This window comes from Salvia splendens, chromosome 17 (genome assembly GCF_004379255.2).
Source record: "Salvia splendens isolate huo1 chromosome 17, SspV2, whole genome shotgun sequence".
Taxonomy (NCBI): Eukaryota; Viridiplantae; Streptophyta; class Magnoliopsida; order Lamiales; family Lamiaceae; genus Salvia; species Salvia splendens.
The window spans coordinates 23,730,434-23,743,253 of record NC_056048.1 but is presented as its reverse complement, the minus strand read 5'-3'; the positions used below and the strand labels follow the sequence as shown (position 1 = coordinate 23,743,253).

Below are 12,820 nucleotides of genomic sequence, written 5' to 3'. Positions count from 1 at the left end.
TCTCATCGAGGCATGAATGAGATTTTGAGTGATATTATTGGAGGTATGACACCACGGTGAGGCAAGAGGCTCTTGATAATAAACCTTCGATATGCCGATATGTTTGTTGGTTTTAATGTCAAATTTTTTTCAAGCTCGTTTCATGTTGTTATTGGCTCTTATTGTTGGTTGATGGTAATCTTGTTTGTCCTACTGCTTGTGTCCATGTAAGAGGTGTTTTGTTTCTTCACTTTACTGTGATTATACTTCCATTGCCCATAAAAATATGAGCAATAGTTATGACACAAAAATTAAGATAAAATTGGTAAAGTAAGAAAGATGAGGGAATGGTATGTTAAAGTAAGACGAGAGAGGAGGAGAATGATAAGTAAAGTAGTGTTAGTGGATAGTGAGACCTACATTATTAAATTGATATAACTTTCCAAAACTGTAATTTACCAGTGTTTTAAAAACCGGACCGGACCGGCCGGTAGGACCGCGAACCGGTAAGTAGTCCGGTCCGGTTTGATCATATAAACCGCCACTATATTGAGCCGCCTTGAACCAGTGCAAACCGGTTGCACCGCGAACCGGAAACCGGTTTTCACAAAAATTGCTTAAAACTTTGTTGTCAAGGAGGCTTTAACCCAAGACCTCTTGTCAAATTAGTAACACATTTACCACTCCACCACACTACTTTGAGTAATATAACATGACCATTAACTAAATTTATATATTAAACGTGATAAATTTTTATTTACACTAACTTATAATCAAAATTTAATAAATAATTATTAATTACATTATATATAACTATATTTATCACTCACTAAATTTTATTATTATTTATATATAATCAATTATACACAAGGTTTAATATTTTTATATATTATTAATTGCATTTTGTTACTATATGTTATATTATTGCTTCAAATAAAACATATTTTGAAAAAAATGAACTTTATTTATTTTTATCATAAAATATCGACAAAATTTTAGTATATTTAAAATATACTTTATTATGAAAAATATTAGTATAAATTTAATATTCATTATATTTTACTCTTCTTAGTAAAATATATTTATATATAAGTATACATAATGTTTAATGTGTTTTAGTGATAAATTATTAATTACATTTATCATTCATTATTTAATATATATTTTATATATTATATATTTAATTATATATGTTTATAATTAATAATATTCCGGTTCGACCAGTTGTTCGACCATTGAACCATTGAACCAGTTGCTTCACCTGTTTGCTTACCGATCCGATTTTTAAAATATTGGAATGCACATACTTTTATGGGACGGATGAAAATGGAAAATGCACATATTTTTATGGGACAGAGGGAGTATTATTTTTGGCTCTTCTCTTGGTACTTGTTCGGCATAATATGTACTCCTATATGACATTTGTACTGGATCATTAGTCATTTGGAGCATTTTGTTATTTATATACTCCATCCGTCTCATAAAAATATGCACTTTGGGTCGGGAACGAGTTTTAATGAACAATTGGTAAAGTAAGAGAGACGTAGAAAGAAAAATAGTTAAAGTATTGTTATTGGAGAATGGGTCCCACCACATTAGAGAAAAAAGAATTTTTAAAATTAGAAATTGTATATGTTTGTGGGACGGACTAAAATTGAAAGAGTGCATATTCTTGTGGGGCGGAGGAAGTACTACTACTATTAAAAAAATGCATATTTTAACAAAATTGCAATTTTATAAAATAATAATTGTACGATTTAAAAACTTATCTCTATATATGTTAATTGCAACGAAATCTTCGTATAATATGTTGGTTTTTTGTTTGGTAATTGGGTGAGGTGGAGGGTAGGAATTATATGGCCCCATGGCCTCATCCTCATCTTGTATGTGGATACACATTATTACGTATGCATTCTTATCCCTCCATCTAGTCTACTGGCTCCATACTCATGCACCTATAAATAACACATGTAAAACAAATAATTAAACATAAATATTCACATAATACAGCACATAGTCACAGACCAAATGAACTGCTCTTTTTATTATGGGCGCTGTTTGATTTCGTATGGCCCACCACTCGAGCTGACCTCCTTCTCATTGGCTCAAACCAAACCGATTTTCCATTTTTTTAGTTTCCCTGTTCTGTCTTAAACCAAAGTTCTAAAATAATGCATCGAATTTAATATGGTGAGAATAATTGTTTCCTAACATGTACTACAATTTATACAATACAGTATATTACAATAAAACCAACAGACATTGCGTGACATATATTTCATAAAATTGGTAAATGGGTCCGGTCCCACTGCCTCCACTACAAATTTATTTTTGTTAGTTTGGAATGATTAATATGAGTAAACCTCTAATCCAATATGTAGCTGTGAGCCACTTTCTAATATTACGTCCAACTTAAGTAAGCCGTGGGGGCCTTATGTTAGTCTGGCGCACTGATTTTTCTCTTTTGGTGTTTAATTAAATCAGTATTTTGGCGAATTGAAGTTTTAAATTAGTATTGGATGATCGAATTGTGTTTGAATTAGGAATTGTATAATCATATGATTGGCCATTATTAATGAAGTGTTGTTTATGTTAACAACTTGGGTTTGGTTTTATGTGATTAATTAATCTAAAAAAGGTTCATAGAGCCGTTGGAGAATTCTCGATGGAACTTATGGATTTAATTGAATTTGTGGGTTTTAAACTAATGATTAATCATCATTGTCTTATTTGATTAAGTTTTGAGTGGCTTTGGTAGCGTGTTTAGGAGGTCAGGAACAAGCCTATGTTTCATGGATGCGAAAAATTGATGATTTATAATATTTTATAAGACAGTTCATCGTTAAATATCTCATATTGTCGTGTCATGTCGAAATATTCATCTTAAGTGTCTCATTTCAAATTATTATTTTTTAATGAGCCTCACATTCTATTAATATATAAAAATAAAATTTATATTTCACTATTAACTTTTTTTATTTCTTAGAATTTGTAGGTGACATTTAATTGGAGACAAAAAAATGTCATGTACTATATCATGTCTGTCCATAGGATAATACTAGATTCATCTGAGATAAAAAAAAAAATTATTTTTGTGAAAAAATGTAGATAGACATTGTTTTCGATCCGTGATAGATAATTTCCACGACATTTTTCGTATTTCGGCTAAAATCCAACTCAACCATTAGTTGAATTTTAGGATAGAACGTTTTGATGACTGATGAGTGACGGGTATCAAACTACAAATAATGTGCAAGTCAAATTTTTTTCACGAATTTGATGGAGACAAAGTGCCAGTAACCATCGAATTTTCCATCTTTATCTCAAAGTAATTTTCATCTCAATATATTATTGAATCTCATATTTCATTTCTAAGATTGTGTCTTTGCGTGTATCAGAGCGTTGAGAAAATTATTGAGACTTAAGCCCCTAAACTTAGTTATACTCACTAAATAGTCTATATGAAAGTAAATATGAGCACTAATGAAAACAAGATAATAGTAGTATAATAATTTCATTTAATAAGGTTGACAGCATATACTTCTCCATCCCTAAATCACTTCCGAAAAAATAGCTAAGAATATTTTTAAAAACAATTAAGGACCTTAATTTATTTATAAATATATCACCAACACTTAAAAAGCTTCTTCGCCGTTGATGTCTCAACTAAAACTAGGAAAAGCAAAAGGAAGCATCCTAAAAATAAAAGATTAAAATTATTCATCCTCAATTTAAAGATACTTTATTTTGCGTCTTTTTTTTACCATGTTTTTAACATAAATCATTGCATTTCTATATTTATATACTCCATGTTTTTGTCATTTTGATACCTCCATAAAAATTAGTCTATATTTATTTAGATATTCAAACAATTTTTCCAGTACAACCCAGCGTTATCTACAATGTAAGACTTCTTCTCCACACAAACACTTTCAACTACTATTTTTATTGAATTAAGCCTTTCAATCACAGCGATGGTTTTGATCATTAGCTACAATCCCTGTTTTTTTTTCAATAAATAGATCAACTGAATCTTTTACTATTGGGTTCGTAAATTTTACAGACTATTACCAGAAATTCTAAATTTGGAAGCCAATCCCATGCGTTGCAAACCATTTATTAACAATTCTCATATTAATACTAAATTAAAAAGATTAAGTCACACACCATGTGCATAACACATGCATTTAATGTTCTTTTTTCAATTCCTCAATCATTTAATCCGACACTGGTGTAGTATAATAAATATTTTGCTTAAGTATATTATATATACTTAATTATATATTCATTAATATAATAAAAACAAATTAGATGGAATTTATGTACATGCCTTACATAATACATATACCATGAAACCCTTATCTCCACGGCAAAGTATTTTTTAGTACATAATATTTTTTTTTGTAGAGGAGTGTTATATTGCTAACTCAATACTTAATTGCTAACTATAACTAAATAATAGCTATTAGATATTTAAATTAAAGGCCTAAATCATCAGCCTCAAAATGTCAATAAGATAAAAAAAAACGTGGGTATTAAGGTCAACTTACAACAAATTAGTTGTAACTAACTTTTAAAAAATATTCCATAACTTTAAAATGCATATAACTTTCTCGATTTAAATTATTTTTTCGCACAACATATATCAAATTAAAGATAATTTCACAAGGATTCTAACGAGATCTCACTTGCATATGTTCCGATGTCAAAATTTAGAAAATATTTCAAAAAATTTTAATTTTTTCGTACAGTAACAAATGTCAACATGATATATAAAATATGTCAATATGATACATGTAGAATGTCAATATAAGCAATGTGTTAACATTCTCAAAGCATTGTGTTGATATTTTCGAAACACTATATTGACATTTTCATCTAAAACCCTAATTTGGTAGTTTTTTTTTATCTTTTTCGATTTAATTAATAAAAATAAAAATTACACGTGGCAAATTGTAGACCACAAGTTTTTCTAAAATCATATAATCTTAAATTAGTTATAGTTAGCAATTAAATGATGAGTTATCAATTCATCCCTTCCATTTTGTGTAACAGTACATCCGTCATTATAAAGAAGAAGACTATTCAAATTTATTGAAATTGTCATATATAGGATGGTGATTTAGGCTAGGCATATACTTCAAATAAGATTTATAATGCAAAAAGTAGTTGCATCTTCAATTTCGCATCCACTGAAATAACTCTTTTTAAGTAATATAGCATCTACATGCCTTGAAGAATCAAAATTGCCTAATTTCCCCTTTCCCTCACCTTTTTATTTACTCTCCAACTTTTTCTAAATCTTTTCTATATTTTTCATGGATACACATCCTCAAGCAAAGAATTACACAGGTGGCATTTCTTGTATTCCTTAGAAAGTCGGCCCTAATTGTTAAAATGTATTCCCAATTTAAATGCTTGAAAAATAAAAAATAGCTGAAAACGGCGGAGAAAGCGACCGGCCAACTAGTAGATTCCTCAAAGGGTTGGCCCATATATTTCCAGACAAATACAACTACACAAACAATTTAAGATTGTGAAATATTCCTCCACTACAAAATAGTTTTTACTTATGTGTAACGTTTGGGATAGTTATTATACTTATTATTAGCATGAATTTTTATTTACATTACTTTGGCCGCGCCCCGTCTTTTTCGTCAACAAATACCATAATGATTAAATTGGGTAAAAAAAAGACAATAATTGATTGATTCGTTTTATCGTATTATCTTGATGAGTATTTAAAGTATGACTATTTTGTAAAGTTGGTGCAACAAATCTCACGAACATCTCAGTTTTTATCAACTGACAACAACATACTTTCACTTAGACAATTGTTTTGCTTATATTTATTTATTACAAACTATGAAACAGGTCATCAAAGCATGTCTTCTGCTAAGTGTTGAGTTTGGTATTAGAGATTGTAATCTTGTATCCGAGATTAAATTTTTAGTGTGTTTGGTTCATGATATTCAACCCCACAACTCAATCCTAAATGGATAATCATAGGATAATTAGTCATAGCTAACCCCCTATGACTAAAATAATCTCACAACTCAATCCTAGATTGTCTCTTGGTATTATTTTATCTTGACAACCGAACACCACCAAAAAAGAATGTTTACGGATCACAAAGTTAGTTGTTATAAGGCAATAGTGCTCGGTAAACATAAGCGCAACGCATAGATATTTCAAGCACATGGCGGTGCTCGGTCACTAGTCCAAGGTCACAAGATTTATCTATTACATCCAAGGAAAATAATACTTATAAAACTTTTAAAAATAATTTAATATGCAATCTCTTAGCATAACGTGTGCTTGAATATTGAAATTTTTCCAAGCACCTCGTGCTTGAATAGTCGGCTGTGTTGAATTTAGTCATCACACTCTGATCATTGCACTGGTCGTGCTTTGTTCACATACAACCGTGTTTAGTGTGCTCGGAATAGAGGAATTTGTTGAATTTTGTCACGAGGGCCGTATGGGCCGTGTTTGTAAAAAATAAGCATGGTAGGGACTTAAGCCTCTTGACTACTTCAAATGTACGCTATTATATACATATTCACCGAACATAAAATTGAGATTAATACTAGTATAAACAAAGAGGGGGGAAAATTAATGGGTATTTTGATAAATCCATAGCTTGTTACTCTCTCCATCCCATAAAAATAGGAACTTTGGGATGACACGAGTTTTAATGTGAAATTGGTTATTCAAATTTAGATGTCTCCTACCTGATACATAAACCTCTATTTACTTAGCAAAAAGGCAATTTGCTTGCCAAGATAAGTTAGGAAAAAGCTTTTCGAAAAACAAAGCTATCATTATAATGAGCTCATAATTTTCCAATTTCCAAATTATTTTGTCATACTCAGAAATTCTGTAAGTGATCATTTGTCTCGTCATGTAATTAACACATATTTTTAGATTTTTGAACTCGAATAGGTACAGAACATCAATATTATGGCAACTCATGCAGTTCTGCGTGACAACTGTCTTTGAGCAAGTAGATTATACTGGAGTATTATTTTTCTTAATTAATTAAAATAATATTATGTGACAAGGCCATTGCAACTTTCTTAATTACTTAAAACTTTCGTGACACATTCATTATACACAAATTACTTTATAGTAGCAGTTATCAAGCTGGTTGATCAATTTCTGGTCAAATGGATTTAATTGTATAAACTGATAATACTGAGCCACGTGGACAGCTTGTTTCATACACATATGATGTTTTTGTCTAAAGAAAGTCAGAGCTTTGATAGAAATTCAAATTGAGTTTGAGAAACAATAGAACATTGTTTAATCAGTACAGATAACAGTCAGACTAGTAATCAATTTAAAAATTAATATACATAAATATTTGATTTAGATAGCCTAACCCATCGCTGCTTCAATAAAAGAGAGCTATTTAGTCCTTTGTTATGATTATTAGGTGGGAAAAAAGTTTTCATTTTCCAACTGCTATTAATTGTAGTTTTAATACATATGTGGTTTTGTGACAAGTAGTTGCTTTTCCATTTTCTTGACTTTTTGTGCTTTGGCGCAAGAGTGGCTCTCTAGTTATTATAAATAGATAACTTTAATGCCTAATGTTGAAAATAAATCAATAATTTTAAAGAATAGGACCTTCAAATTGGGCAAAATATTTAATGAGATGTTTAGGCATTAAACTTATATGAATATCCGTAAACAAATGAGTACTACTTTGATTTTAATTGCTTTATTTTATAAATCTTATAGATAACTTAATGTTGAAAATAAATCAATAATTTTAAAGAATAGGATACTTTGATTTTAATTGTTTTATTTTATAAATCTCCAATATAACATTAATAGAATAAATTTAATAATTAAAAAGGAAGAATTTCATAAATATATATAGGAACCAAAAAGACTAATTAGTGGAATTAACTTAATTAGATATGATAAGATATCTTTATCCTGAAAAATTGTCCACTGCATAATGAAACAATTCTATAACTGTAACAGAAATGATAACATAAATCACGATGCTGTGCATAACATATAAGTACTACTATAAACAATATAATTGTAATGAAACACATTAAATACACGATACATAATATACTACTCTCTCCGTTTCTTCAAAATAGAGCATATTTGTCTTTTTGGGATATCTCTAAAAAACATTTGTCTTTTTGGGATATATTACTCTCTCCGTCCCTTAAAAACATTTTTTTCTCTTTAATGAGACGAGTCTCATTCTTCATTAACAATACTCAATCACTTTTTTCTTTCTATCTTTTTTTACTTTAACAATTATGCATTAAAACCCGTGTCATTTCAAATGTTGCCTATTTTTTAGAGACGGATGGAATACTGCATAATAAAACAATATTGAAGTTGTAATGAAAGGAATATCACAAGCATAGATTGTATGCCATGTTTCACGAAATTAACTTAATTATATAATAAGATATACAATAATTAAAAAGTGATATGGTAAATCATATTTGACTTATTTATTTTAATCAAGGAAAGACAATTATGTAAAAAGTAATTTTACATACTGTAAATCATATTTAACTAATTCACATTAACAAAGGAGAGAAAATTGGTGTGGCCTATCGAATTTGGTACATCTACACAAGTATACAAGCAAGGTAAGTATTTAGTAGATGTAGAAACCGTCCATAATGAGGAAATATCTCATTGCCCTTTTGGAATTAATTTATTCAATTAATAATTTTCATGCAAGTAATTAGATATTTCAGATTTGATTATTCAATTGTCCATAAATAATGATTTTTTATGTATTAATAATTAGTTAGTAGTACTATATTTAATTATGTACCTTTATATATAGAATATTCTCTGAGTTCGGTTAGCAAGATTATATCTCATAATTAATTACTATATACTATTATGTTTGATTTATGAGATTGTGTCTCATAACTTAATCTTAGATGGATAATCATACAATAATTAGCCATAGTCACCCTTTAACTAATATAATATCATAACTTAATTTTACACAATAAAAATAAGTTAATAATAACCACTAAATCAAGAAGTATGATACTATATGCATGTAGAGATGCCCCCGGTTCCGATTTCGGAAATTATCGAACCGGAACCGAACCGTGAGGGTATTTCGCGGTTCCGGTTCCAAATTCGACGGTTACAGTTTCGGTTTGGAACCGTCGGTTTTTCACGGTTCCGAACGCCGGTTTCTGACGGTTTTCCGCGGTTCCGGCTAGATTTCACGGTTTTCCGACGGTTTTTCACTGTTCCGGCACGGTTTCGGTTCGTAAAATTTGGAACCGGGACCGACCCGCGGTTCAAAATATGGCGGTTTCGGTTTAAGAAAAAAGTCACGGTTCTGCGGTTAACCGCCGGAACCGGGACCGACCCGCGGTTCAAAATATGGCGGTTTCGGTTTAAGAAAAAAGTCACGGTTCTGCGGTTAACCGCCGGAACCGAAAACCTTGGGTATCTCTATATATATGGACTTTTAAATATCAAGGTGGAAGAATCTGAGTAGTGAAATAATTGAGAGAGTCTTTCACACCGTTTCCAAAAATACCCTCGATTGTAACTCCCACTTTTTCTTGTGTCCACTAATTATTAAATTATCGATCATCTCTCTCCCCTCAAACTACACATATATATACTCTCTACACAAAACAAAAAGAGTAGTATTAGCAGAGCAAAATGGATAAACTCAAAAACCATATGCCTGCAGCCTTTCTCCTCCTCCTCCTCCATGTCTTATGTTTATGCATATCCCACGCTGCAGCTTTCAATGACATCTCCATCATCCCTTTCACCCAAGGCTTCACCACTCTCTTTGGCGAATCCAACATCATCCCCTCCCAAGATGATCAATCCGTTCAACTCCATCTCAACCAATACACAGGCATGTACATGTTCAATTCAACATCATGATGATGATGATCATCATCATATGCATACATACATCTCTTTTTCTATTTATATTAGTAATATATATTGATAATTAATTTGTGTACAAATAGGGTCCGGCTTCCGATCATCGGACCACTACAACCACGGCTTCTTCAGCGCGAAAATCAAGCTTCCGTCCGACTACACAGCCGGAATCGTTGTCGCCTTTTACGTACGATACCTACAAACCATCATAATCTATAATTAATAGTACTAAATTTTTTATTTATAAGGTATGATTATAGTCTAATTATTTTTAAATACAGACTACAAATGGGGACTTGTTCAAGAAGACACACGACGAGTTGGATTTCGAGTTCTTAGGAAACATAAAGGGGAAAGCATGGAGGTTTCAGACGAATATGTATGGAAATGGAAGCACACACAGAGGGAGAGAAGAGAGATATTACCTCTGGTTTGACCCTTCCAGAGAGTTTCATAGATACAGCATATTATGGACCACCCACAATATTATGTAAGTTTTTTTTAATTTAATTTAATTTTTGGCTGCTACCCCTTTTCATATTTTAAAATTTTGGTATTTGACCTTTTCAAAATAGATTGCTTCATCAACAATATAACCACGCTTTATCCACACACTTTAAACATAAGCATCAAAATTTAGGCCGCCCCATATAATTAAGATATAGTACTATATTTTATTGATTAGTATATATGTGTATTATGTTAGAATCATCTATACTTTTCAAAGTTCACATGTGTATGAAAATATATGTGTCACATGCAAGGTCACAGGATCTAATTGGCGACTGGTAAAAGGTTGGATTTTGATGAAATTTTCGGGAAAAAAGTATTTTGGTTAATTATCACAATATGGTTAGGAATAATCTTGTGAACATAAATGATGGTGTTGTCCTTGTCAAGCTTGAGGAGAATTAGCTGTTAAAAAGTCATAATTATGATGGACCGTTCCTATATATGCTTTTGCGTATTGCTTAACCTATTTCATGAAAGTTACGACTACAATTAAAGGTATAATTAATCAATTGTCCATTTTGGACTTTGAGTTTTAGGCACCTACCTAAATATGTACTTGAGATAATTCGTTATTAGTGGAGAGCCAAAGCCTGGCCAATTTCCGTAGTGTCACATCTATTTTTTAATTAATTAGGGGAATTAATTTAAATTACATAAGTGTGTTTTAATATCTTTCGCATGCAGGCTATATAGCCTATAGGTGTATAATAATATGTTTAAATGCACACTTAATGTGTTTTAAGTACTAGTAAAGTCAAATAATACTTACAATCGTATCTCGTGTACCTTAATTATAATATCTTTTCAAAATATACATATATATGTGGCGTAGTAATGAAATAAAGTACACACTTCTTAAAATTTAAACAATATGTAATAAATTTTGACTTTTTATTTGCAGATTTTACATTGATGATGTTCCAATCCGGGAGATAGTAAGAAATGATGAAATGGGGGCTGATTTCCCATCCAAGCCTATGGGATTATATGCTACAATATGGGATGCTTCCGACTGGGCTACTTCTGGTGGTAAATACCGAGCAAATTACAAATATGCCCCTTTTGTTGCTGAATTTACCGACTTCGCCATCCATGGATGTGCCGCCGATCCATTGGAGGAGGTCACGGCCACCGAATGTGCCGAAAGAGATGATCATCTAGCCGGAGCTGATTTTGCAACACTAACACAAAAACAAAGGTTGGCTATGGCAAAATTTAGGTCAAAGTACATATACTATTCATATTGTTACGATACGGTACGATACCCGGTTCCACCATCAGAATGTGTTATTGATCCGGTGATGAGGCAACAATTTAAGGAGACGGGGCGGCCTAAGTTCGAACGCCGCCACCGAAGATACAAGCAAAAAAGCGAAGTTATGGGAGCTAGAAACTATGGAAACCAAGAGGAGGAGTGATACTTAAGTACATATTTATACCGTATTGGATTGTTAAGGTGATTTTTTAATTAAGATATAGATTTATTTTTGGGATTGATACAAATAAATATAGATTTGTTTATGGATTGGAGTGGGAAATTCTTTAGCTTGACCCATCTTGTAATATAAAATAAATGGGGATTTGTACTGTACTAGTTCTTGAGATAGTGAGAGATTTTTAACTTTGTGATTTAATTAAGTAAAAGAAATATGTAAACGTTACCACCAAACTGAAATTTAAAAATGGATAATCTCAATAAAGTTTACTGTTTCACTATTCAGTATACACTATAAATTCAAAAAATTCGGTGTTGACTAGGCCAACAATTAAATATCTTTAACTACTACCCACAATCTTACAAGTTACACCTTCTACATAGTTACATCTGTTGACCATATAATAGTGTTTCTTCAATTCTTCTTTATGTAATAACCAATAAAATATAGTAGCTTATAGAAGCAAACACTTGTCAAAATATCATGTAAATATCACATAATTTTATTCTTTCAAGCTAACTTAGTTAATAAGCTTGTTCATAATTTAATTAGTTGATTGTTGTCAAGCTCAAACTTTAGTAGCTTGATCATAAGTTAAACGAGTTAGACGAATATTTACGAAGGCAAGGAGCTCATTTGTAATCCTGATAATTATTTTAGCTTTTGGAAATTTAAACTTTTATAATCGGATACTCAGTGCCAAAGTTATTTTGTTTCGAGTAAAATTAGATAAAATTAATTATGCTCATGCACTACTTAAAGCTTGTTTTACCAGTAATAAACATAAATAAAGCTTGGGTTCTACACATAACAGCAATACAGCTTGGGCTTTTATTTTGGGCCGGATTGGGCTTCACTTTATTCTGATGATAAGATCGGCTACAATCAAATTTAAAAGATCTATTGAATTCTAAAATTATAAATTTTGGCTATAGTATTTTCTACCAACTTTAAATTTGGTTGCAATATAAATT

At 31.0% G+C, this 12,820-nt stretch overlaps 1 protein-coding gene across 1 annotated transcript; it reads left to right on the top strand.

The window, feature by feature from the left end:
* Positions 1-9,506: 9,506 nt before the first annotated feature.
* Positions 9,507-12,044, top strand: LOC121775547 (probable xyloglucan endotransglucosylase/hydrolase protein 30). Its single transcript, XM_042172635.1, has 4 exons — positions 9,507-9,865; positions 9,984-10,084; positions 10,179-10,387; positions 11,312-12,044. Exons 1-4 carry the CDS (start codon positions 9,661-9,663, stop codon positions 11,826-11,828), a joined length of 1,032 nt encoding a protein of 343 aa, XP_042028569.1. The 5' UTR covers positions 9,507-9,660; the 3' UTR covers positions 11,829-12,044.
* Positions 12,045-12,820: the final 776 nt, after the last annotated feature.

What these genes read in the sequence shown, in the direction of transcription:
- LOC121775547 (XM_042172635.1), top strand. Translation starts at nt 9,661, where the DNA reads ATGGATAAACTCAAAAACCATATGCCTGCAGCCTTTCTCCTCCTCCTC. An exon ending in CCATCTCAACCAATACACAG is followed by an intron (nt 9,866 to 9,983) that starts GCATGTACATGT and finishes GTGTACAAATAG; the next exon opens with GGTCCGGCTTCCGATCATCG. An exon ending in GAATCGTTGTCGCCTTTTAC is followed by an intron (nt 10,085 to 10,178) that starts GTACGATACCTA and finishes TTTTAAATACAG; the next exon opens with ACTACAAATGGGGACTTGTT.